The 24,988-nt window shown below is 39.0% G+C and overlaps 1 protein-coding gene and 1 long non-coding RNA gene across 3 annotated transcripts in view; one reads left to right on the top strand and one right to left on the bottom strand.

Annotated features, from left to right (window-relative positions):
• fstl5 (follistatin-like 5) overlaps positions 1-4,969 on the top strand; it is a 198,655-nt gene extending 193,686 nt beyond the window's left edge. For both annotated transcript variants that reach the window (XM_026182987.2, XM_026182971.2), the window contains one exon: positions 2,552-4,969. In XM_026182987.2, coding sequence (XP_026038772.2) covers positions 2,552-3,254 — 703 coding nt within the window. In that variant the 3' untranslated portion in view covers positions 3,255-4,969. The remainder of the gene's footprint in view (positions 1-2,551) is intronic.
• Positions 1-23,765, bottom strand: part of LOC145430182 (uncharacterized) — a 35,374-nt gene extending 11,609 nt beyond the window's left edge. Inside the window, exon 1 of the long non-coding RNA XR_013910625.1 lies at positions 23,608-23,765. This is a non-coding gene — a long non-coding RNA (uncharacterized LOC145430182). The remainder of the gene's footprint in view (positions 1-23,607) is intronic.
• Positions 23,766-24,988: the final 1,223 nt, after the last annotated feature.

The raw sequence follows: 24,988 nt of genomic DNA, 5'->3' as shown, positions 1-24,988 counted from the left end.
CTGATTAAATTGGAAAAAAAAGGATTTTTAGTTGTGAAAATGAATGAAAATAAATGGTCTGCTCCACAATTTTTGTGCTAAATGCAGACAACTGTTTTGTAGCACAGTCTAGACTTGGCAACAAAATATGAAAAACTGCTCCATTAATAATAAGACAAGCTAATTAAAGACTATTTAAGATGCCAAAAGCCATCGATCGTTAGCAGCTCCAAACCAACGGCAGGAAATTTTTAAGTAAAAAAAACAACCCAAAACTAAATGCTGATCACATAATAAGTGAAATATAACTAATTAAGGAGTAAAGCCAGCCTCGCACACGTGAGAAATAGTTGTTATCAGTTTATGCTCACATGTTACAAACCAAAAACTCTGCTTTAGTTGTTTCTGTGACCCTGTGCAATCTCCTGCCTGGCCCCAGTGGACACAATGATCTCTGGATCAATGATTCCCTTCACAGTGATGATAATGTGCTGTGTGGCTTTCAAACAGCCATTTTCTGTTCACAGGTACAGACAGTGTGGTGTTCAAACGGCATAAAAGATGATGAATGACGGCAAGATTGAAGCGCCTGTCAGCATCAATCACCTGGTATTCGCATTTAATTGAGGCCTGTCCGCTCCTTGCATATTCCAACTGTTCAGCTGTTAAAGTGTAATGTGCCATTAGGAGGTTCTTTGGGTTTTTCTAATGAGTAGCATTTTCACTGATTGTTGCCCACATATAACACTGCTATGATTCTATTAAAGGGGAAAGTGTAGATGATTTTAGACAGCCAATATGAAGATTGCCAGAGGGCAGAAGATGGCCGTTTTAGTGTTTTAAATGGACCTCTCAGATATGTTAAAGTTTTGCTCCTGAAAATTTATTTAAAATTATGACAGTCCAACAATCTTCATAATTACCTAGTAAAAAAAAATCAATTTCTTATTTCAGGTTGACCTTGCCTCATCATCTGCATTGTGCTGGTCGATTTAAGATTTTTTTTGCACCTGCAGGTTAAGCTTCTAGGGGGCATTTTACTGTCAGATTTCTTTAAAAAAAATCAAAAATTACAGAACATTTTCAAATACAGTGCATGACTGTTCAAAGCAAATGACTTGAGCTTTGAACTAACAAGATGTCCTTCTGCATTAATCATCCAAAAAGGCCGGGAAGCTCGAGAAGACAGCCTAGAAACGTATGATTTTGCCCCTCAAATTCAGCTTACAAGCACTAATTGCTAGTCAGTCTGTATTAGAGCACAAATTATAAAGAGTGTAGAACTAAACACAGCTGCAGCTGATAGGATGATGTAGTTGGTCATAAAACAAAAAATTAAAAATGCAATTTGATGATGGTCTAGGATGGAAAAACTAAGAATCATCAAGATTATTATAATTAACATGGGGTGCGATGACTATATACTTCAAATTTCATCAGCAGTTGTTGAGATATTTTATCTAATAGTATGAGTGCTAGAGTTAAAGGTAAAACTCTGGATTAGCAAAGTCAGAAGCTCTTCAAGTCTGTGAAACAAAATTCAAAAAAGTCATGCAGCAATCCAAGGAAAAGGTGTTTAAAAACCCCCTCAAAGTTCTAATGTACTGTTTTTGTGTAATTTTGGTCAAATTTGTCAGCACAACCAGACTGAGGAGACTGTATGTTTATTTATATGGGGATGAGTTTCCATTGAAATCCCTTTTACAACTGGTTTTCAAATGAAAACCAAGTTAAACCCAAAATGTATTTACTTTACCCCCCCATTGGTTCCAAGCAGGTCATGGGAGAAATGCCACCGGCGGTCAGAACTACAATGGTACCTGATGGTCTTCTAATCTTAGCAGAGCAACACAGTGTTGCAGTGGCTAGCACTCATGCCCTACAGTGAAAAGGTCCTAGATTTGGATTGACTGACAGCTGAGCTTTTTTTTGTGGAGTTTGCATATTCTGCCTGTGTTTGAGTGAGTTTTCTCCAGGTACTCACTCCACTTGGTTTAAAGGAAAGCATTGACCAATTACAATCCATAAAGGCTAAAAATGCAAAAGTTGCAGCATCACTAAGGAGGCAAATTTCACCTGCTGACTCGCTAAATCTCATTCTCAGCAATGTGTGGACGTGCTGAGTTGCGGCATTTTGTCAGATAGCCGAGATGTTTGCTGGATGGGGATTATAGGGAATACATTGTGCATTATTTGCAGTTTATGCATCAGAAACTGTATATAGAAATAATATACAACATTTAAACTTGCTTCTACGTTTGTGTTTTGTTTTAACACGGGGTCTGTGGGGATTCATTTGATCTCGAAGGAAGCCTCAAGAGTTTATTAAACAAACTGCAGATTTGGGCAGTTGTGCATTACTGCTTGGACAGTCTTAAATGAGAAAAATGTATCGCTAAAGTCATGCTCAGGTAAACCGAAATATTTTGGATATGTTCTGACCCTACTTTTGTACAAAGTGCTCAACCAGTCAACTGGGTTGGCAGTTTCTTGATTCTTAATTTGGATTTCAGAAGAAAAATGTGATATTGATTAAATCTTTTCTTTGTTTTTCTCTTTAAATTCTCTGCAGATTTGGCCTCATCCTTCATCGAAATGAGCCTGTCCTACACAAGATTGACCTGGAGACGACTTCATATGTGAAAAACATCAGTTTATGGGAGTACAGCTGCATCCCCAAGTCTGTAGCCTACACCCATCTGGGTGGCTATTACTTTGTTAACTGCAGGCCAGACTCTACCGGTGCCACGCAGCCTCAGCTCATCTTAGACAGCGTGACAGACAGCGTAATTGGACAAAACCGTGACATCACTGGCACTCCCTATGTGTCTCCAGACGGCCACTACTTGGTCACTGTCGATGACAGTGATGGCTTGATGAGAATCCAGACGATCTCAGAGCGAGGGCAAATCCAGGAACCCTTCGATATCCACACCAACTTGCACCTATCTGATCTGGCCTTCCAGCGCTCCTTCACCGAAGTCCACCAGTATAACGTTTTCGGCAGCTCCGGCCGTCAAACTGACGCTCTGTTTGTGGAGCTGAGCACCGGCAAAGTCAAGATGATCAAGAGCTTGAAGGAGCCGACCAAGTCCTTTGAGTGGCCGTGGAGCAGCAAGAACAGGATCATGGCGGGCAGCGGACTGTTCGGACAGTACCTCATGACACCGTCCAGAGAGTCCCTCTTCATCCTGGATGGACGGCTCAACAAGCTCAACTGTGAGATCACCGATGTCCTCAAAGGCAACGTGGTGGTGTGGGTGGGAGAGTCTTAGGTCATGACGATGAGACCCAGTGAGCTTTTTCCTTTCAAAGGTACTAATGCACTGAATTCTGTTGCAGATTCTTTAGTTTTGTGGGAGTCCGATAATGAAAACCACAGATTCAGAAACCAAATTGACTTCATCACACGGATGAGGGACTGTCATCCGAAAATGAAAAAAATAAAATAAAATAAAAAATGCTAAAAAAAAGAACAAATATGTGAGGGCATAATTGATTGATATTGTCTTGAAGCCAAGTTTGTTTGTTTTCTTTTCACCTGGTGGTTTGCCTCTACATCAAAGTTGCTTGCTAGTAACATTTTTTTCAGGAAAATTGGTATGAAATCATAAATATGTGCAACTTTGCATTATTATTCGGTTGTATTCAGTGTGTGGGAATGCTGTAGATAATCTCTTAACAAAAACAAACTAAAGTGAATCGGCAGAAACGCATATATACATATATATTGTATACACCCAGATTAAATCTTATAATTTCAATTTTCCCATTCCCAACTTTTTTCCTGTGCCTTCAAGGAAAATTCCCCTCCATCAGAGGAATTAGCATAATTATTCCCAGTGTGACTGCAGACTAATACCTCTTTCTTTGACCCCTTCATTCATGGTGAGTGTGAGTGGTTCCTCACAAATCTACAGCTCTCGTCCATCGAATGCAGCCAAATCTGTCTAATTAAAACGAGCCCTTGCTGTGATCCCATCCTGTTTGAAGTGGAGACTGAGTGGTTCATTATGGTTGTGTGCTCTGTAACCTTTGATCCGAAATTATAACCAGCTTTGGAAGGTTTTGAATGATATAGTTTTTTTTTTCCTCTTCTTTTCATTTATAGTCTAAAGCAGAAAAATGAAAGTCAGTGGTGATGTTAGGTAAATATTGCCAGCTTTACACATTGTGAAATTTAAAATATTTCAAAAATGTTCCTTAGCTAAGAGTCAATAGAGCACTCGTGTGTGAAGAAAATTCTGTCATAATTTTAATATCCCTGGACCAAATAAAAGAAAAGCATCTTAGAGTGTAGCTGAATGTGGAGCACATGCGTAGTCTGCTCTGTTTGACAGCATGTTTCAAGTGAATGTTTTAATGTGAAGTAATGATGAACTAGCACACTGGGGACTGGGGTAGATGTGGTTGTGCCGTGTAGAGGGTCTTTGAGCATGAGAAGCAGCTCTTTCTAGATGCTACTGCAGTAGTCAATGAAACCGTTTCCTAGCTGGACACATTTCTATGCATATTCACCCTAGCACTCTATGACTCTGAATCACAATGGGCAACTGTATCTCAAATTTAGTATGAACTTTTGATGTGTACAGATTATATATAGTCATTCTGTCTTTCCAGTTAAAGCGTATATACTTTGATTTAAATTTTCCTGTTTTAAACCCCGACTCTGCTGATGACGACCTCTGACCTTTCTCTCTGTTAATGTCCTGTACATAGCGGCTGGCTGTGACTCCATTCGTTTCTCATCAGTGTACAGATTCTGCCAGGTTCTGTTCATTTCAGAAAATCAGCACACTCCTTTTTAAGAATGAAAAACAAAACACACAGCTATCATTATGGACATCCTGTTCCCAAGCAGCACATTGTGATCACAAACACTGATTCCACTTCCCTATAGCCATGTCTCGTATGTTCTTTCATGTGATTGTTATTTATATAGAGAAAACACGCTTGTCATTTTACCCAACAATAAAAAATATATCATGAACCAAGTGTATCGTTGTGTCTTTTTGTTGTTAAAGTGACCTTCTATAGAGGCCGCTTTACAGCTATGGAATAAAGGCTCCTTTAGGAGCCAAGCTGACCGTTATTTATTCTGCAACAAGAACAAGGTCACAAGTCTGTTTTCCCTTTGGGTGCATTTATCTTGCAGCAAAGAATGCTTAAGATAACTGTAAGAAGCAGAAAAAAAATACATAAATTAAGACTTTTTAGTTTCATGCAAAAATGTGTGTGTATTTTTGTTATTGCAGGCCTCAGCCACACAGAGACCAATCAGCTTCCCTAAGCCTGCTGGGAAACAATGTGTATTCCCCCATGGTTCGTGAATGATTGCTGGAGGTTACTGGCTGTGTCAGCTGAAATCAGTCACCAAGAGCGTCCTGCACCAAAAACCTCCTTGTGATTGCTTTGGTCACTAACAGATTACCGCAGTTGCCCATAGTGTGCATGGAAGACAACGATTTATCTGCAAACACTCGCCTGCTGCTTACTGAGAAGTAGTGAAACTTGAAAAAGTGCGACCCAAACCAGAATCGGAGGGGGAAACCCCCCAAAACAATTGAAAATGCATGACTTTTACTATGAAAGCGAACAGTCTTTGCAGACAAGTTAGCATCTTTCATGAATACTGCAAGTGAATGTGACACTTACAGCTAGAAAGAATTGCAATTGCAACCCCTGTCTTCTAGTGAGCGGTGGTTGCCAACAGGTCTCTGTGTGACTGGATCTTAGCTCTCAGGTAAAATGTGAAATGTATTTGACTAACTGAAGGTAAAGAAAGTATATTCTTTGTGTATTTTAGTGATATAGCACCAATATTTGCTTTTCAAGTACTCGTTTGCTTAAAAAAAATATTTGTACAAGAAAGTCACTGCCTCCAAGTGCCTGAGGCCATGGTTCTCTGCTGGGCGATCGTGGCTCAAGAGTTGGGTGTTCGTCTTGTAACTGGAAGGTTGCCGGTTCGAGCCCCGTCTCGGACAGTCTCGGTCGTTGTGTCCTTGGGCAAGACACTTCACCTACTACTTACTGGTGATGGCCAGAGGGGCCGATGGCGCGATATGGCAGCCTCGCTTCTGGCAGTCTGCCCCAGGGCAGCTGTGGCTACAACTGTAGCTTGCCTCCACCAGTGTGTGAATGAATAGTGGAATTGTAAAGCGCTTTGAGGGCCCCGAGAAGCGCTATATAAATGCAATCCATTATTATTATTATTACTTCAAGCAGGGGACTTCAATTATCTTGTTAACAAGTGATGAGCAGGTGGGCTGTGATTTGGACTAGTGGATTGATGAGGCTTCAGCAGCAATGTGGCCATCGTACCAGACTATCGTGGTAAGAAGAGAGCGGAGCTCAAAGGAAAGTTTTCATTTTACGAGTCAATCTGCACCCCAACCCTCACCTATGTTCATTGAGGTACTTCTGCATCTGCTTAGGATGCCTTCTGGACACTTTCCTTTGGAGGTTTTCCATGCACACTGAACTCAGAGGAGACCCTGGAGTAAACCTAGAACCCACTGGAGAGATTATATATCTCGTCTGGTCTTTAGGCGCCCCAGGATCCCCCAGGAGTAACTGGAAAGTCTGACTAGGGAGAAGGACATTTGGAAAAACCCGCTTAGCCTATTGCCACCCTTACCTGACTTTAGATAAGCAAATAACAATGGATTAATAGAGGGTAAGTATGTTCAAAATTGTTCAAAATGGCATTAAAACCTATTTTAGTATTTTTTACAAAATCACGTATTATTGAAAACTTCGTATTTGTGTTTACTACATACTTAAGTTGATCCAGTTAGAGCTCATTTTGTATCAGGTGATTTTATAACTTAATCTATAAAATCATATAAAGTCACGTTATGCCAGCTTTTCATTTGGGAATCACCTACCTGTGAAGGTAAAAATACTGCCATTTAAAGTGTGTTGCAGGCAGAAGACATTTAATGAAAATGAAACTGAGAAGTCCCTGAGAACAGAGTGAATCTCCATCAACACTGATGAGGCAAACTATTCTTATGCAAATTATGGTGTTCTAATTTATAAGAATGAAAGGCTTTTCCTGGTTTTTTTTTTTTTTTTAGCACCACCACATCGGCAAAACTGCCTGGGTAATCTGCAGGATTTTCCTGCAAAGGGAAACTTGGGTTATAATTTTTGAAAACACTGAGAAATCTATCAAACAAAGATTACATTTATTTTTTGATGTTTGGACTGTTGGATGGACAAACTGGCTCGTTTCAAGAAGTCATCTTGGCCTTTAGGAGATTGTAAGGGACATATCTGGAGGGATACAACCATTTGATTAATGAAGGGGGAAAAACTGAAGTTTTTGGATGCAAATCTAAACTCTAATTTGGAACTTGTCATTATCTTCAAAGGAAGATGAAGAAAACTTTAAGAATTTTGTTTTTTTCTGATTTTTTTTCTATATTAAAGTCATATCCTTGACTTTTTCAGTGGTTCATCATTGAAATTTCCTTCCCACTGATATGTGTTATGGAAGAAAAAAAATATATTATAGCCAGTATATTCATGTTTCAGCACAGGTAATGTTTTCTGGCACTGTCATATTTTTCTCTCAGGGCTTATTCATCTTTAAAATGTATACAGCTGCAGGTTCAGTCGGGTGTTTTGGATAAAAGGATCCTCCAAATTGCACAAGGTTGAATACTTATCTGTGAAATCCATGTGGAGAGGTACTTCCATCTCAACAACCCCTACAGCAGATAAGCCTTTTTTGTCCACAGATATGAAAAACTTACCAAATTCAACCACAACTACGACACAGAAAAGTCTCACCTTTTCACTGCCTGAAATATATTTACTCTGTGATGAACTGATTATACTGATGCTTAACGAATGAAATGCTTTTCTGCCTAATGTTCTTTAGTACTATGTAGCTTGAAAAATACATTTTCTTCAACAGGGGATTTAAACTCTTTTTCTTTCTTTTTTTGAATCATTGAAAGTGATGAAGCTTGAATGAACGAAGACTAATATGCAAAAAAACTGCAGCTGTGTGACTTTTTTCTGCAGCAGCGATTTAAATATGTGAACATGCAAACTGCTCAAAAGCACCTTTGTTGCTGATGACATGCGTTTGTTAATTCACCGGAGCTCGACACAGCTTCATTGGCAAAGTGTGGAGCCCATTCTCATGATCACCGTGCTCCACTGTGCTCCTGATAAACACTCCCTAATGCATTCCTCCACACACCGGCCCCAATTTATATTCATCTGAGTCACACGGGCTGTAGTTTATATTAATATTCTTCCTGACTGAATCCCCTTTAATAATACAGCCATGTGAATAGAAAAGAGGTCCTGGCAGTTCCTTAATTATCTATTGTCAGTCTTTTATCTTCTCTCGGTCACATGGGAGGGCCTCGGACTCCTCCCCACCGCATACTCATGTCTCACCTCCATCAGGAGAATTTAGCACCAGACTATGCCTCCCTCTATTACTCCATTCATAAGGCGAGCAGCGTAATCACACCGCTGGCTCCTTAATCATGCTGCTGGGGGCTGCCAGCACAACAACCTCTCTGCTCCATTCGTGCTGAGGCACCTCGTGACTGATTGAGGCCACTGGTGGTGCTTGCACCTTGTGTCAGTTGTAGGTCCTCATCCTGCATTCTCCTGCCCGCGCTCCCGCTCTGTGCCTCCGGAATAATCAGTGTACTTGTGTGTGGCGGTGAATGGTAGGAGCTAGAAAATGGATTTTCTCTCAGACAAAGAAGCCTTCCCAAAATGCTAAATGAACTAGTCACAGTGGTGAAATAAACAAAATGTAAACATACGAAGGAATTTAATTACTATAGCAAACATGGACTTTGAATAAATTACACATTTCTCTTCTGTGGGGTTGCAGAAAATGAGCAGAAAAAAATTCTTAAGGCTGGGAGGATAGCTTTGAATAGTGACAGAGGTACAATAAGAGTCTACGAAGTTTGTGTGCTTTTATTTTAAACTGAACACAAAGTTTATGCTGATAAGATTTCCACTTAGTGCTTCAAACTAATGCTTAACTTTAGTGATCACACAATGTACACACTAAACAACTGGATGAATGTAGCACTTTGACCAAACACAAAATATGTGCAGTCCAACAAATCCATACAAATAGCGCAAACACTGTACAACAGATTTGGATGGGTGGATGGATGTGTATTTGGGCTAAGTTTATAAAAAACTGGTCTTTCACTCATCACATGTCCTGTGTGTCTATTTACTAGCTGAGCAAACACTGGCTCCCTGCTGTCTTCCCAGCAGAAAAATAAACCTGGAGTTCTGCGACATGGATTTAAGGTGCAAGTGATGATTGTGAGGATCTATTGGGTTATATCATTTTTTGTGGTCTCTGTTAGAAATAAGAAATGTGCCTGCATGTTTTCTTATATGATGTGATGATCACAGTGTGGTCAGAGATGTTGCAGAACCCAATGAACTAACATCCACTATTTCCACTATAAAACACTTCCACCCAAGTCACAGAGGCCGGGCCTACAGAATGGTTGGCCATCATGGTCAATGCTTAGTTTGTAATTTGCTGACTGATTAAAGTAAGGCAAACAAATTATTATAATTTTTTTTATTGCTAAAAAATGGTTGTTCAGTCTACAAAATACAAATTTCTAGAATCCACACTGGAGAAGCAGCAACAATCAAATCTCTGGAGTGGTTCGAAATCAGCACTTTTTCAGGTCAACATGTTTATGTTATGCCAGTTTGCAACATTTAGCAAAACTGCTTTGTTAATATTCCCTTTTAATAGTCCATAATATTCCTTAGGAAATTAACCAAATATTGTCTCCTCGTACATAATTTCCTTATGAATTATTAAAGTATTCTGATTCTGATTCTTGTAATCATCAGGACATCTCGTTTCTTTTTAACAGATGGGAGTTTTAGGGGTTTTGCTTCTTAAGCCAATGTTCAGCAGTCCTTCGGGGGAGTTCGAGGATCTGCACACCAGTCTGCAAATAGCAAAACTTTTTAAAGGTCATTTCCTAAATCTTTGCCAAATGTCTAATTTTGACAGGAGATGTTGAATATTTGTATAAGCATTTCAACATTGTTTAAGTAAATTTATATCAGCGTCGAGGTGAAGTTTTAATAGTTCAGATTTTGGACATATGTTGATGGCAGGAGCCCAGGATTTGGTTTTAACTGCTGACAGCAGACGGCTTGTCCCCTTTAGTTGTCCTATTGTCATGCTGAGCTGGCTGTCATGACACCGAGGCCGAAAGACGCCTGTGGACACTGCAGTGATGGAGACGCAGGCAGTTCTGTCATCCAGACACAGACGACTGATCCCGTCCTGATAGCACCCAGGTCGACTATGACAGGAGCCACCACCTTCACTTAACATGCACCTTGTCTGTCCTTTTGCTGTTCAGTGTGCTGTGAAAAGGCAGCAGAGGGAGGGCTCCTCAAGGTTGACCCAAAAAGAAAAACTAGCAGCAAAAGGCTCCAAAGTCAAACTCAGGATTCCTCAACAGTTTCTGCATCTTTTCTGACACATATTTGTCATATTGCTGAGTAAAATATGAGTACTGCTAGCTCTCAAATGGACGAGCATGGTAGGTTTCTCCTAGCTTATTCTAACTGCATCACCTCAACCATAAAATAAAACTGAAACCTTCGATATAAAGTAGTAAAAAAAAGAGAGAGAGATTTTCCCATTGGTGTTGTATGGTGTATGCTTAATCAGATTCTTTGTCTTTGATACTTTTCATGATCATCAAACATCTCCACCATAGTAAAGAAAGCCTAGCGGTCACTGACACATCAAATTGCAGTTCCACTAATGACCACTTGAGGCTGGCTCCAAGGGATTCAATCCCTGATGTTAAAACACAAAGCATCAGCCATTAAAACAATGTTTTAGAGCCTATTTCTTGCACTAATTAGCAGATAGCATGTGTCTGTGTGCTGCAGCCATATATACTGGGAGTAATTGGCTGGTCCTTTTGTGCATTTGCATTATCAGTAAATGATCAGAACCCAAAAAACTGACCAGAGGTGCCATAACTAAGCTTAGACTTAGCTTGCCTTTAGCGGTTGCTGCTGCCATGTAGCAGGTACCTGTATTTGTCAGTTTATAGATGGTTTTATAGATGGTTGGTTTACTAATCATTTCTCAAACATGGTAAATAAACAAATAAATAAAATAAAAGGAGGCCAAAACATTAATGCAACAGGCTTAAAACTTCAGTTCTTGTTAACTTCTACTACACTGTATTCGGACTGAAAATATCAATTGATAATGGACATATACACCCCAGGAGAAGACTCTGCAGCTGGTGATCAGAATCTCCCAGAATATCACCAGCACCAATGTTGTACCAAGCTTCTGAGATACCAGTGAGGTGTCAGGGCCTAAAGCACATGAAAAAAACAAAAAAAAAAACAAAAAAGCAACACCCCTGTTCACCCTGCTGCTGTCTGACAAGCAGACGTATCTGCTGTCATCCCACAAGACTTCACAGCAGGTTCTTTCCTCAGGCTGTAAGACAATGAAACCTCCGCACTTAACATGAAAAACAGATTTTTTTAAAATTACTAAATAATTTCTTCATTTTTTGTTGTTTTTGGGACTGCATCTACAATTTTGTTGTTCAGTCATGTGTTACATAATGATAATAAATCATCTAGAATTGTTTACTCTGATCCAATATTTCCCCAACTGAAAGTCTTCAACCATCAAAAAAGGTTATTATCTAGTCACTAAAATGGATCCATGTTGAAAACAAGGTATTAAACCAGCACCAAGGCTGACAGAGGGGTGGAGACAGCTGTTACTGTTTAGGTTTTTGTTTCTTTGTTTTTGTTTGTTAGCTTACTACAATTACAAGCATATCTGTAACCGGAAGGTCGCCGGTTCGATCCCCGGGCTCTCTGTCCTGGTCGTTGTGTCCTTGGGCAAGACACTTTACCCTACTTGCCTACTGGTGTTGGCTAGAGGGGCCGATGGCGCGATATGGCAGTCTCGCTTCTGTCAGTCTGCCCCAGGGCAGCTGTGGCTACAACCGTAGCTTGCCTCCACCAGTGAGTGAATGTGAGAGTGAATGAATAGTGGCATTGTAAAGCGCTTTGGGTGCCTTGAAAAGCGCTATATAATTCCAATCCATTATTATTATTATTAGATTGATAAAATGTGTCAGATGCGGTGAGGTTAGCTGGTAATGTACAAAAGAAGGATAAACAGGCAAAGACAAAAACGGGATCATCAAGTGCACTAGCTAAAGCTAGCATGCCACATGTTTCCACAACTGTGCAGTCATTTGAGCCGACCGGGGTGGAGGATGAATAATAGAGGAACAGGTTCCAGTAAAATTGCAGAGATAACAGTCAGTATCGGGAGGAAGTGGCTAAAACAAACATGGAGGGATTGGAGAACAAAAAGCACTGTCTTTGTTTAAATCACTTGTATGGACTTATTTGGGATTTATTTATTTTACGATGGATAAGACAAAGGAAATGAATATGACACAAGGGATTTGCAAATGTTGTATAAAAGGAAAATATTCTGAGAATACAACCAATATGAAAGCTCATCTCATGGGTCATAATTCCAATTAACATCAGCTGAGGACGATTAAGCTAACATTAAGTCTACTCAAATGAAAAGCTCACCAACACTAGAAACGCTGAACATGGAAAAACTACATCACACTTCAGCAAATCTATCACCTTTAAAGATTTCTCTCTGCATACTGTAGAAGGAAAGAATAATTGAGGAAAGTTTGAGTACAGCACAAAGGGTTGCATCAACTTTTCAACATTTTCACTATCACGTTATTATTAGACCAAAAGAGCTCATTATATCACAGAAAACTGGCGACTGCTGTCCCACATTCAAAATACTTTAATAGTAAAGTAATCTACTGTGGTATCGCAAGAACTTAGTTGTTCATATAAATATATGGGTATGCATAATAGTTATTATTCATAGATACATACATCCTAAGTTCCTGTTATTCATCTGAAAGAAACAGATAGAATGAGTGTGTTGTTACAATGGTAATGCCAGGAGAGGCAGTATCGGCTCTGTGTCACATTAATGTTTGTAAGAAAGTGGAAGAAGAGAGTGTCCTGTAGGAGGCAGTGAAACGGACGCTGATTTTCTGAATATGTATTGAAAAGAAGGTTCAGTAAACAAGATACAAGATACGATACTCCTGTGTAAGGCTCAGTCATTTTATCATGTGGATGCAATATTGTTGACGGGTTTTATTCACAGGGTTGGTCAGTCGTTCCATTTGTAGCAAAAAGACTAAAAAAATATCTTAGACATACTCAGTTTTGTTCAGTTTACCACTTGGAAGATTGCAAAATGTTTAAAGCTGCAATGATATCACTTTGTGAGCTGAGTATAATGATGATATTGTATTGGGTCTCTCTCTCTCGCACACAACTATGTTTTTTAAAAGTAAAACTCTGTTTCAGTGCTCATGAAGAAGCAACTTTGATTACCAAAATCTATTCTGAGTCGGATGTTCGTCTCCATACTGTTTCTGTACATCAGACGGGCTCACAGACATTTAAGGAGATTAAAAGCCTGTTATTTCCTGTTTCAAAAGATCAGTCCCAACTTCTTTTAACAAGGAATCTTTGAACGGAACTGTCATACAGAGCAAGTCAGCCCCTGCACTTCTCCAAACAAATTTCTTCAAACTCTTCACAGTGATAAAGGAGTGTGTATCTGTGAGCCCCAAAAAGGCATGAAATGACCATCACATTACTGCAAGCAAACTCTGGAGTATATTCAAGGCGCTCATTGTGCTTCTGTATCTCATGACAGCAGACTTCTGACTACAGCAGTTTTATAACACTCTCAGTGATATCCAGCTGAGATGTTTGTAGGAAATGAGGTTGATATGCGTTAACTGTCTATATGTTGGTACACTGCTAACAATCTCTTTGGGTGTATTTGTTTGGATGTTTTTAGGCAAAGTCTTTGATGTTTGAACTTCCTCAACAGAAAATCTAAGTTTCCCAGATGGCAACTCTTTCTTCATTCAGCAGCAGAGGATATTGCTGGTAAGGCTAATCATCATTTTTTTTATTATCTAATCTTTCTTTTTTTTAATTATTGTTATTGCAAACAAGATAATGTGAGAGTAAAAAAAAGGAAAAACAGATATTTATTACAAATGATAAACACATTAAGTTAATTTTTGGTTTCTTATCAGTTTTTGGAAAAATATACACTTATTGTCATTGCTGCTGTCTTTAATTATTCCCTAATTTAAGGAAACGAAAACATTTTTTGAGGACATTAATTGAAATGGCGCTTAAGATTTAGGGCTGAGGAATGCTAAAAGAAAAATAATCTTATCAGAATTGTCTATATTTTAATATCGGTGATGTTAATATATACATCAAAATATAAATCAAATTTGATTTTCTGTCCAGCTTAGAGGTTTCTTTTTACTCCTAAGTGAGATGTGATAATATACGGATACGGATTTTGGTTTAAATATTTAGGATATATGCCTATACAGTAGATATAATATACTATCTAAAAATTCTCTAGTAAAAGTTGAAGTATTGATTAAATTTCTTTACTCAAGTAAAAGTGAAAACGTACAGGCTCTGAAATGTACTCAAAGTAAGAAAGTAAACTCTTTTGAAGACAAAAGATGGCTGCTGCTCCCTAAGCCTGGTTCTGCTGGAGGTTTCTTCCTGTTAAAACTGAGTTTTTCCTTCACACTGTTGCCAACCACTTGCTCATAAGGGGTCATATGATTGTTGGGGTTTTCTCTGTTTTATTACTGAAGAGTCTGCCTTCAAATAATCAGTTCTGTTGTGAGCGCCAGTGGATTTTCTTTGTGTACAAGCTATGATCAGCTGACCTGCAGGTTTACTGCTCTTTATGGAGTACACACAACTGAATTCAACAAGATGTAAGCAGATGTTTCATGAGTTTTCTTGGCTGATGTTCATCCTCTACAATGACAGTATACTGTTTATGTAGTATACCGTCACATTTTAAGACGATATAAAGCTTGTATGAAGGTGGAATTAAATGACTGAATCTCAGAATCATCAGCTTAAATTCATTTTCATTCCTGTTACCCTTAATGTAACCCAACTCTGGCCATGAGCACCACTGTGCACCAGTCCAACATGTTCTTCTTTACATTAAATCCAACACAGTCTGCCAAACTAACCCGTTCACAAAAATGAGCATTTTCATGCAGCCATTAAATAACACAAAGTAAGTATACCTCAGGTTGTTTTGTAGGACATTTTATGATATGAAGAAAACTAAAACATAACTTTGCAGTGTATACAGATTCAATATCTTATTTAACAAATGATGACTTATGCATAAGTTTTAAATTTCCAGTTTATCAAATGCACTACTTACTAATATTGCTGATATTTGATGAGCTGATAGAAACAGTGCATTTGAAATTTCCTGATACTAAAAAAAGTTACTCCCTTTATGCTCTCTTCTCTTCTGTAAAGCTGAAATGCCGCTACCACAACTTATCACAAATTAACAAAACAAACCAATGAAAAAACGGCCCACTGTAACCCCTATGACACTATAAATAATGCATAAATTATATTACCTCTTTCATGTCTTTGGATATGATAATCTTTGGTGATTGATACACCATTAGGATTGCCTTTTATGTGTTGCTTTTCAGGCTCAAACCAGTTTGATGTAATCAGTAGAAAGTACAGATATGTGTTAAAAAATAAATACTCAAGTACAGTAACAAAATATTTGTACTTCATTACATTCTATCTCTGTATTTCTGCCTTTATCACTTCTGTCACTGAAGAAGTAGTAACAACAACAGAGCTTGAACCAGAGATGAGACTTAGGAGGTTTATGAGCTATTATAATTGTGATTTCAGTGTTCACAGAAAATTAACCAATGAAATGACCAGTTTCCAACATTGTCAGACACAGATTTACGCCCTGTGGAGAACGCTAATGCAGCAGGCATGATTATTTACTACAACTTTGACCAAAGAGAAACTAGAACATCCAGCAACAACAGAATCATTGATTTCTAAGTTTTATTCCACTTAAAAACCTTGCAGATACTTGTAGTGTATGAACCAGCCCTGAGTTAAATCCCTGCTGTCTTGTATCAATCAATATGAACATATAGTATCCATCATGTAGCTGACCTACCGTCCATCTGGACACAACAGCTTTCAGACCACAGAGTGTGACCTTGGAGAAAACTAGCAGAGCTAAACATGCAGCAGCAGGCTCAGTCTCAAACCTTTCTCATTTCCATTCAGGCACCCAGTGAACCCCCCCAAATGTGTTCAATGTTTCACAAATCATATAGGTCCCCATATTTGGATTTCTCTCTCTACTAGAGCAGGATGCCAGCTTTACACCCAGGCCCTGGTGGATCAGGCCGTTGGCCAGCCAGCCGTCATTAGGAGAATTTAGCTCTCACTGCCTGTCGCTGTTGAGTGCAGGACCAGATGTGATGCCCGTCTCCTGGGTTGCTAAACACAGCGAGACGCATCCTGCACGGGGGGAAATAATTCTAGAGAGCAGCTCTATCACTGCCAGGAGGAAACATCATCCAGCTCTTGCCAGCTCGACAGCTCTTAGCCAAAAAGCCAGCTGTTCAGAGAGAAAATCTGAGTGCACAGAAAGAAGAAGTCGTCCTGTGGTTTTTAGGCCAAGAGGGACTCCTCCATAATGCAAACCTCTCAACTGAAGAGCTAGACTACAGAACTGAAGGAGGACCTTCACTGCAATCTGGCTCATGAATTTAAAGTTACTTCAGTAAAACTACAAGGAAAAAAACAGATTTTCTGCCTTTCTGTTGTTATTTATAAACTCACACTTCACACATTATTACAGCAAATTGTTGGAGAAAAATGTCAGAAATCTCACTTTGCAGTTGAGTTTTTCTTCTGTTTCCACTTAATTAACAGTGACACCTATGAACTGATAGGAGTATTTTTAGCATAGAAGCGTTGACAAGTGCATTGTATTGCTCGTTATCATGTTTATACATATTTTTAGGATGTGCAACTCCAAGTAAGTCTTTGAAAGAAAATTAAAACAGGTTTATTTCTCTGGCCTAGGATTAGCCACATTGCTATATTCCTTATAACACCACACCCACTACTGTCTGTCCACTTCTATTATTTATATAGAGCCTGTACAGAAATTAAGATGTGTCCCTTCACTTTGGGACAAGTTAGTCCTTCTTAACCTGTTGAGGATGATAAGCCAAAATAATAGTAGTCATTACAAGCATAAAAAGTCTCAGTCGGTGTGGCTTTGTTTTGAAATGGCATAATTGGGTGTAAACATCTTCATATTCTGGGCAGCTGGCCAACAGGAATATATCACCATTACTGGGGAAAAGACAGAGCTGCAAGAGGGGAGATATTTTTCAGGAATGTAGCAATGTACAAGTGTCACATGAATCTGGTTTTTTTTTCTTGTTTTTAGTTATACAACAAGTTTTAACAAATACAGGTTTCATAAATCATGAAAGTAAACACTATAAATAACTTTTAATTTGCTGAAATGATGCTAGCAACTTTGGCGAATGGAGGTTTTCTGGATCAGATGTTTACTCAGAGTTGTTAATGAGACACTTTGTATACTGAAGGCAGACGTGTTAGCTGAAACCTTTGCGGGTTCACTTGTTATGGTCTAATTTTACCTGGATGTTACTCACAGAGCACTAATCCTGGCTTTTACATGATTTTACGTGATGCAGATGTTGACAGCAGAGCAGCAGGTAATTTGTGCCTCTAGAAGAATCAGTTTCTGTCTTTGTTAATTAGAATCAAACTCATAAGAAGATTAAGAATAAGAGATGCTTCTTTTGACCTCACAAAGGCAGTTTATATTTTAATTACATAAAAAAAAAAAATACAGCCATATGCTTCTGGGTCAACACGCTAACATATTAATATCCACTGTGGCTATTTGGGGTTTCGCAGCTCATGCAGGTTCTCATCAGTGCTTTGTGTTTTGATATTTAAACTCTAGTGATCCAGGTAACTTTAATGTGAGTAAAAGTATCTTCACAACATAAATGGCCACTCTACCTATTAATGTTTCTGCTTATTTTTTTTTACTTGATTTTTTTGTTTGTGGGTGTCTTTGTGGTGCATTTTGTGCCCTTTAAAAGGTAATGGGTATCAATGCAAAATGAAAGTTTACTTCATTACTGAAAAGAGAGGATTGAGGAATGGCACACACACGTGAAGTTACCTCACACCCACCCTATTCCAGGATTCATTGCCAATCCTAAGCTTGAAGAAGTTTTTTGGAAAAAATGGTGGATGGTTGAAGTGAAGCGGTCCAGAAATGAACTTTTAAAAGTAAGCACTGAGTTTTATCTTTCTCAAATATCCAATGGAACAAATGTTAGCATAAGGAAGAAAATTGAAGTTAAATTTACCTAACTTTCAGCCAAGTTATGTGACATTAGTGATATCGCCACTTAACATACTTTGGCTGGTTGGCTATTTAGTTTAGTTTTCTGTCAAAGTTGGGCCGGTTTGTCTTAAACGTTTTAGCAAAAACAAACAAACAAACAAGCAGACAGTTCACTTTTTAAACTAAGTATGTTTACTGGGCCAAACATTTGATCCATGAACTGCGATAAGGAAACAGACTGACTTAACCATCATGTGCTAAAGTCATATTTACATGAGCTCTCATCCTGTATAGCAGTGTTTCTCGACCTTTAGGAGCCACGGCACATATTTCAGGTTGGAAAAATCACGGGTACATCACCAAAGATGACTGTTATGTAATGTCATCTTGTCTTCTTCTGTTTTACTGGCAGTTGGCAACCCATTTAATTAGAGCAGGTAGTTGTACTGCTCTCTAGTGGAAGAGAGTGTAAATGTTCAGCCATGCCGGTCACTTACAGTACTAATCAGGTGGAACCAGATAATCTTCCACGGCACACCTGATCATTTCTCACGGCACATCTATGTGGTTGGAAAACACTGCTGTATAGAGCAACTAATAATAAGACATGCAGTAAATGCACAATTTTTGGCATGTTTATATCATACAATCTGGGCCTGTCGCCTTTGTTGTAAAGCCCAACATTTCCGCAGGATTATATGTTCCGTTTCCCCTTTTTAATTTTATTTTTGTCTCTAATTTGTCTCTGATTGAGGGGTGACCGTGTTTCCGGGGGTTGGGAAGCTCATCTTGTAACCGGAAGGTTGCCGGTTCGATCCCCAGCTCTGTCTGTCTTGGTCGTTGTGTCCTTGGGCAAGACACTTCACCTACCACCTACTGGTGATGGCCAGAGGGGCCGATGGCAGACTCGCTTCTGTCAGTCTGCCCCAGGGCAGCTGTGGCTACAACTGTAGCCTCCACCAGTGTGTGAATGTGAGAATGAATGAATAGTGGAATTGTAAAGCGCTTTGAGGGTCTCGAAAAGCGCTATATAAATGCAATCCATTATTATGATTAAAATATAAAAAATATATACAGGTGATTCTAAGAGCAAATTGTGTTTTCATCCGATTGTTAACAGAGACTTGATAAAGTTTTCAGCTTTTGTTGTTAATCGCCATGGTTGTTTTCCTTCTGTGAGTAGACTCAGGAGAGACTGAGAAACCCACCGGTGAGAGCTGAGAGGTGAAGGGACAGAGGCATTTCACCCCTGGACAATTTCGGCAGTGTTAGGAAGAGGAGCCAGCAGCAGCTTAGAGATGAAGAGGAGAACAGGGGGAGAACAGATATCTGTTCTCTGTAGTTGAGGGACTGGTGGAATCATTTAAAACAATTTCTAGATATTTGTTTCTTGTATTTGCAGAGGTATCTCTAACACAAAACAAAACAGCTGCATATAGAGAATCACAAAAATAAATTTGTGGTGAATCACTGATGTTTATCCTGCAGGACAGGACAGGGGGAAGGACAAATAAAGGAAACCACAGACAACTTGATAATGCTTTAATTTATCCAGAATATATATTTAGCTAAAATATTGTTCTCATCAAAGTGAGATGGTGTTCTTCACGGCCGAGTCCTTGGAACGATGCAGCCCTTGACCTGACAACAGTGTCACCTACAGGAAGCTTTTCTCTGAGGCACTTTGATCTGACACAGCAGACGCAAAGATGGACGTAGCTTCCAGGTTTATAAATTGAAGCCAGCTCATAAGTGGCTTAAACCTGTATTCTTTTTTGTGGTCAGCAGGAGGGGACTTCACTTGTTGGAATATACAGCCTATGGTTGGAACCATTTTCAGTGGCCGTATCCCCTCACCCACCCCTCCCCTCATTCCTTTTTCATTCATTTTTGTCTTTATTAGAAATAACTGTTGATGATTGGACAGGAAGGCAGGAAAAGAGAAGGGGGCGGGTAAAGTCTCTGCCCTTGTACAGTTCGTTGGTTTCATGCTCTACTAACTGAGCTATGGTGGCAGACCGCAAAGGAACAGTTTGCTTTATGATGGATATGCAAGCCTCTGAAACAAGGTAGGATCATTTCTTATTTTTCTGTTATGGAAATATGGAAAAAGAACAATACTGAACATAAGAATGCAAAAACAAGGTTGTAACATGCTGAGCTAATTACAGGTGTCCTTTGATTACACTGGTAAATACAGCTAAGACTGATTTGGATAAAAAAGTTAAATGGTGAACATTAATAGTGCTTTTCTGGTTTTAACAAGTACTAAAAGGACCTTTAAATTACAGACTACGTTCACGTATTCAAACATACTCACATTCATTCTGCACACACACACCACACACAGTTGGATGCACTGGGTGTTCCCAACGCTGACCCTGCGCTCCACCTCCTGAGTGCCAGCGAGCACATCCCACTGAGCTAAAACATTGCCCACTGTTCTTAAACAAAGCTACTCTGGCTGTCTGTTAATTCACCAGTTTCACCACAGGACAGATCAGAACGGGTTTGTAATGTCTGTAAAATTTCCAGAGTGTGAAGTCTAGTCACTTAGATGATACCTTAACTTTTCATGCAGCACCATTATCAGTTGGGCAGCACTGTTGCCTAACAACAAGAAGGTCCTGCGTTTGATTCCACCACTTTCCTTGTGTTTTTCTGTATGGAGTGCTCTTTGCAGGTTCTTTCCATGCACACCGGCTTTCACCCACAGAATTCCACCCATAGGTATGAATGTGAGTGCGAAGGGTTGTCTGTTTCTCTGTGTTAACCCTGCATCTGGCGATCTGTCCAGGGTGTACCCCACCTCTTGCCCTATACCCTGATAAGGATAAGAAGAAGATGATGGACCATCATCTGTTTACGAAAAAAAAAAAACCCTGCAAAACTGACAACATTTAGCACTGTCATGACTTTAGCATGGTGATGTTGAGGCTCCTTGGCTATAGATTCTTGTTACTGACAGACAACAACACAGCCCATCTCTGGAGATCTTTTTTGCTCTATTTAATTGTTCTACAAGGTTCAAGCACAGACGTCATGGCCATACTAAATACAATTTTCATATTTCAAACATATCATGAAGGGAATGTGCATACACAAACTAAATGACTGAAGTCTTACTCTCAACCTTCAGAATTACTAAGATCTGGAATGGAGCCCCCGTTGCCGCCATTCACATCCTTCCTACTAGTGACAGCTGATGAAATAATACCCATATTATGGATGACACACCAATATTAACAAAATAGGAAAATTCTAGCCTGACACTATAATTGTGTAACTAAAGCAGGAAGTCATAAACTGGCAAAAGGCCTGCCACATTCTGCCCTCTGCAGCTGCATGTGCTGCCATTTGTCACAGAAATTCGAACTGAATTCATTTTGTCACCTCACACACAATCAAACACACACACATGTGTATGGCGCTGACCTTTTAATGCATGTCACTTGCTGGAGAAATGATAAATAACTTTGTCTATCACACTGACACATTAAGCTAAAAAAAAAAAAACATTTTTAGTGCGACACTCAACTTGTGTCTGCTCTGAGATGCATTTCATCCTTGCCTGATTTAATTACATTTAGCAAATCACAATACTGAAATAAAGTACTGTGCAAAAGTTTTGAGCCACCCCTCATTACTTTACGCTTTCCAAAGAAAAGGGGAAATAGGTGCAGAAATTTCTTGAAACATTTGCAGACATAAATGGAAATACAGTTTTTAAGGCACAAACAATTTCTACAATTCAAAAAGCTTGAAAATCTATATTTGGTATGACCACCTACATCTTCAACATAGCCTGAATTTTCTGAGGCAAACTTTCTTGGTATTTCTTTAAGTAGGGTTCAGGAATATTTCTCCAGGCTTCTTTAAGGACATCCCAAAGCTCTTCTTTGGATGTTGGCTACCTTTTGTTCCATTCTCTGTGAAGATGACCCCACACTGCTTCAATAATGCAGAGGTCTGGCCTCTGAGGAGGCCAATTCATGACTGATAGTATTGTATTGTGTGCTTTTTTTTTTCCAGGTATGCTTTTAACATGCCATGCTGAAAAACTGAGGCCTTTGTATATCAGACACTTTCCAGGTGGTATTGTGTTTTTCTTCTTTTGCGGCTTCCTTTAGTGGTCAACGGAGCGAATCATGTGCCTCCATCTCAATGTATCTTTAGCATCGTTTCACATCATCGGTCTGCATGTCATAAAGATGGTATTTCATGGTGAAACTAAATCTCACTGCAGTTTTTGTGTTCATAATTCCATCAATTTTGATAGCCTTGACCCAAGACCATCGGCTGAAATGCAGCTCCAAACCATAACAGAGCCTCCATCATGTTATACAAATGACTGCTGTTGTACAAAGATTTTACCAGAACTTTAGATTCACCACTTATTATCAGCACAGTTCTCATGTAATCTGACCTACTTCAGCCTTTTCTCCATGCTTCTCCTTTCCACTAAGACCATTTCTGATGAGGCAAATAGTAAATGGCACAACTTAAGGTTTCAGATGGATCTCTTAGGTTCTGTGTCAGGTCTGCTGGATTTTTTTCTTGTACTTAAGAACATGAATTTCAGATACTAATAAATATCTGAATTTGTCAATTTGTCCATTTTCCTCAAATTTTTTAAGGGCATGCTGCACACCATTCCAAGATATGCCAAGCTTTTGGCTAACTGATTTTTAGAAATCATCTATGCCCATGAAACTGTGCCATCTTTGGCATTTTTGATGATTCACCTGAAGAAACAGGAAGAAATTATGTGGTTTTGCCACAGGTTGCTACTACCTTAAGATACAATTTAAAATTAATTATTTGCTGATTATTAGTTGTCTGTTATGGGTAGACAACATCGTTCATTTCTAGAGTTTTGTGCTTGAGTGATTCATAGGTTAGAGTTACATGTTTACGTGGCTTAACAAATAAAGAAATTAAAAATTCATTTGAAAATGGTCAGGTACAAGGACAGAAAATAAGTGAAAAAGCAGGCAGTGTCACAAATTTTATAAGACTTGGCCTGGAGAATTAATGTACAAGACTACTTTCAAAGATTACCACAAAATCTGGCTTGATGGAAGCAAAATATAAAGACGTCAATACTTTTGCACAGTTCTGTACCTCTGGGATACAAGTAGAATCTCAAACATGAACTATGAGTATTTTTAATTGTTCTACCTTGGTTTACTTATCATCAAGGCTGAGACAAAGACAGTACAATTAGAACTCACCCATGCGAAGTGTAGTCTTTGATTACATTTTCCCTCTGTCATTAATCCTGTTTAAATGATAACATTTCTGCTTTCCCAAGACTTCCTTTCAAGGCTCTCCGTTTCACTTAGCTGAACAAGACAAACACACTGATGGTGAACTTTGCATCAGCCTTCAGCTACTGATAAAAAAGACCGTAGGTTTGTTATCTTTATCAGAATATCACCCTACTGTCCTGTTTAAGTAAACAAAGACTGTCAACACGTAACATGGCAGCCTTCCTATTAGGGATGACCTGGTGGCACAGAATTGGAAATTTACTGTAGACGTCATTCCAAGCTGTTAGTCTTCTTTGCAGTGATTGTGTACTGCAGAAAAAAGGGGCTGTGGTTCAAGGTTTATTCTCACTCTTTAAAATGGCCATAACAAATAGACTAGATGTCAAATCTGTCAATGCTGTGAAGGTTTCAGGCACACAGCATAATCAGCCATTGGACTCTGTGCAGTTGTGCAAAAGTAAACTTTAAAATTTTCAGCACCTCAAGGACTTCTTGTTCATTCTTGACAGCTGTGAAGAAGGGACAGAAGAAGCAGAAGAATGAAGGAAGCCAGATAAAGAAGAAGTGAAAAAAGTACAGAAAAAGAGTCAGGCAGATAGAAAAATAGACCTTGGAGTGAAATTATTTTATCAACTTCTGCTAAGCCCATAGAACATTCAAAATAGTGCTTATTTGGCCTTGGTGCAACACTTCCATTCACCCTCTTTCTAAAGCAAATTATTTTAGCTCCCTTGCCCCTTCGTTTATGAAAACTTTAATTTAGCTGCCAAACAAGAGGTCTGGACTGCATTTTGGTGTGCAGCTGTATGTCTGAGATGACCATTTTTGAGATAACTGGTCTCAATAATGTCATGGAGAACAAAGGATTGAAAAAACTGTCTAAAACAGAGCTTCCAAAGTCTGAGCTTTTGGCATATAGGAATGCATTGTACTAATGTTGACCTTTTATTCGAATGATTTTTTGAACATGTTTATAGATTGTAACAATAATGACAGAAATCATGAAATGTTTGAATTATGATTTCTGTCATTAAGTCATTCAGCTAAATGTGCCTTTGGGGCTTTAAACAGTATCTACATTACTAAGTAGATTTTAGGTCTCCAAGAGAGGTATGTTTCCCCAGTCAGGTTCCAAGTGTCTCTCAACAAAACAGGCTAATTTTCAAATATGGACACTTCTGACTTCAAAAAAGCAATGGCGGTGATGGCTAAAATGACACATTTGAGGCTTCAAAATAGTAGTTAACAAACCAGTAGGTGAAGTCACAGCAGATAAGTCCACTTTTACAAAAGTCTGTAATGGAAAAAAAAGACATTTTATGAAAATTCCCAAGTGCACTTG

Source organism: Astatotilapia calliptera, chromosome 2 (genome assembly GCF_964374335.1).
Source record: "Astatotilapia calliptera chromosome 2, fAstCal68.1, whole genome shotgun sequence".
Lineage (NCBI taxonomy): Eukaryota > Metazoa > Chordata > Actinopteri > Cichliformes > Cichlidae > Astatotilapia > Astatotilapia calliptera.
This window is presented reverse-complemented; position numbering and strand designations above follow the sequence as displayed.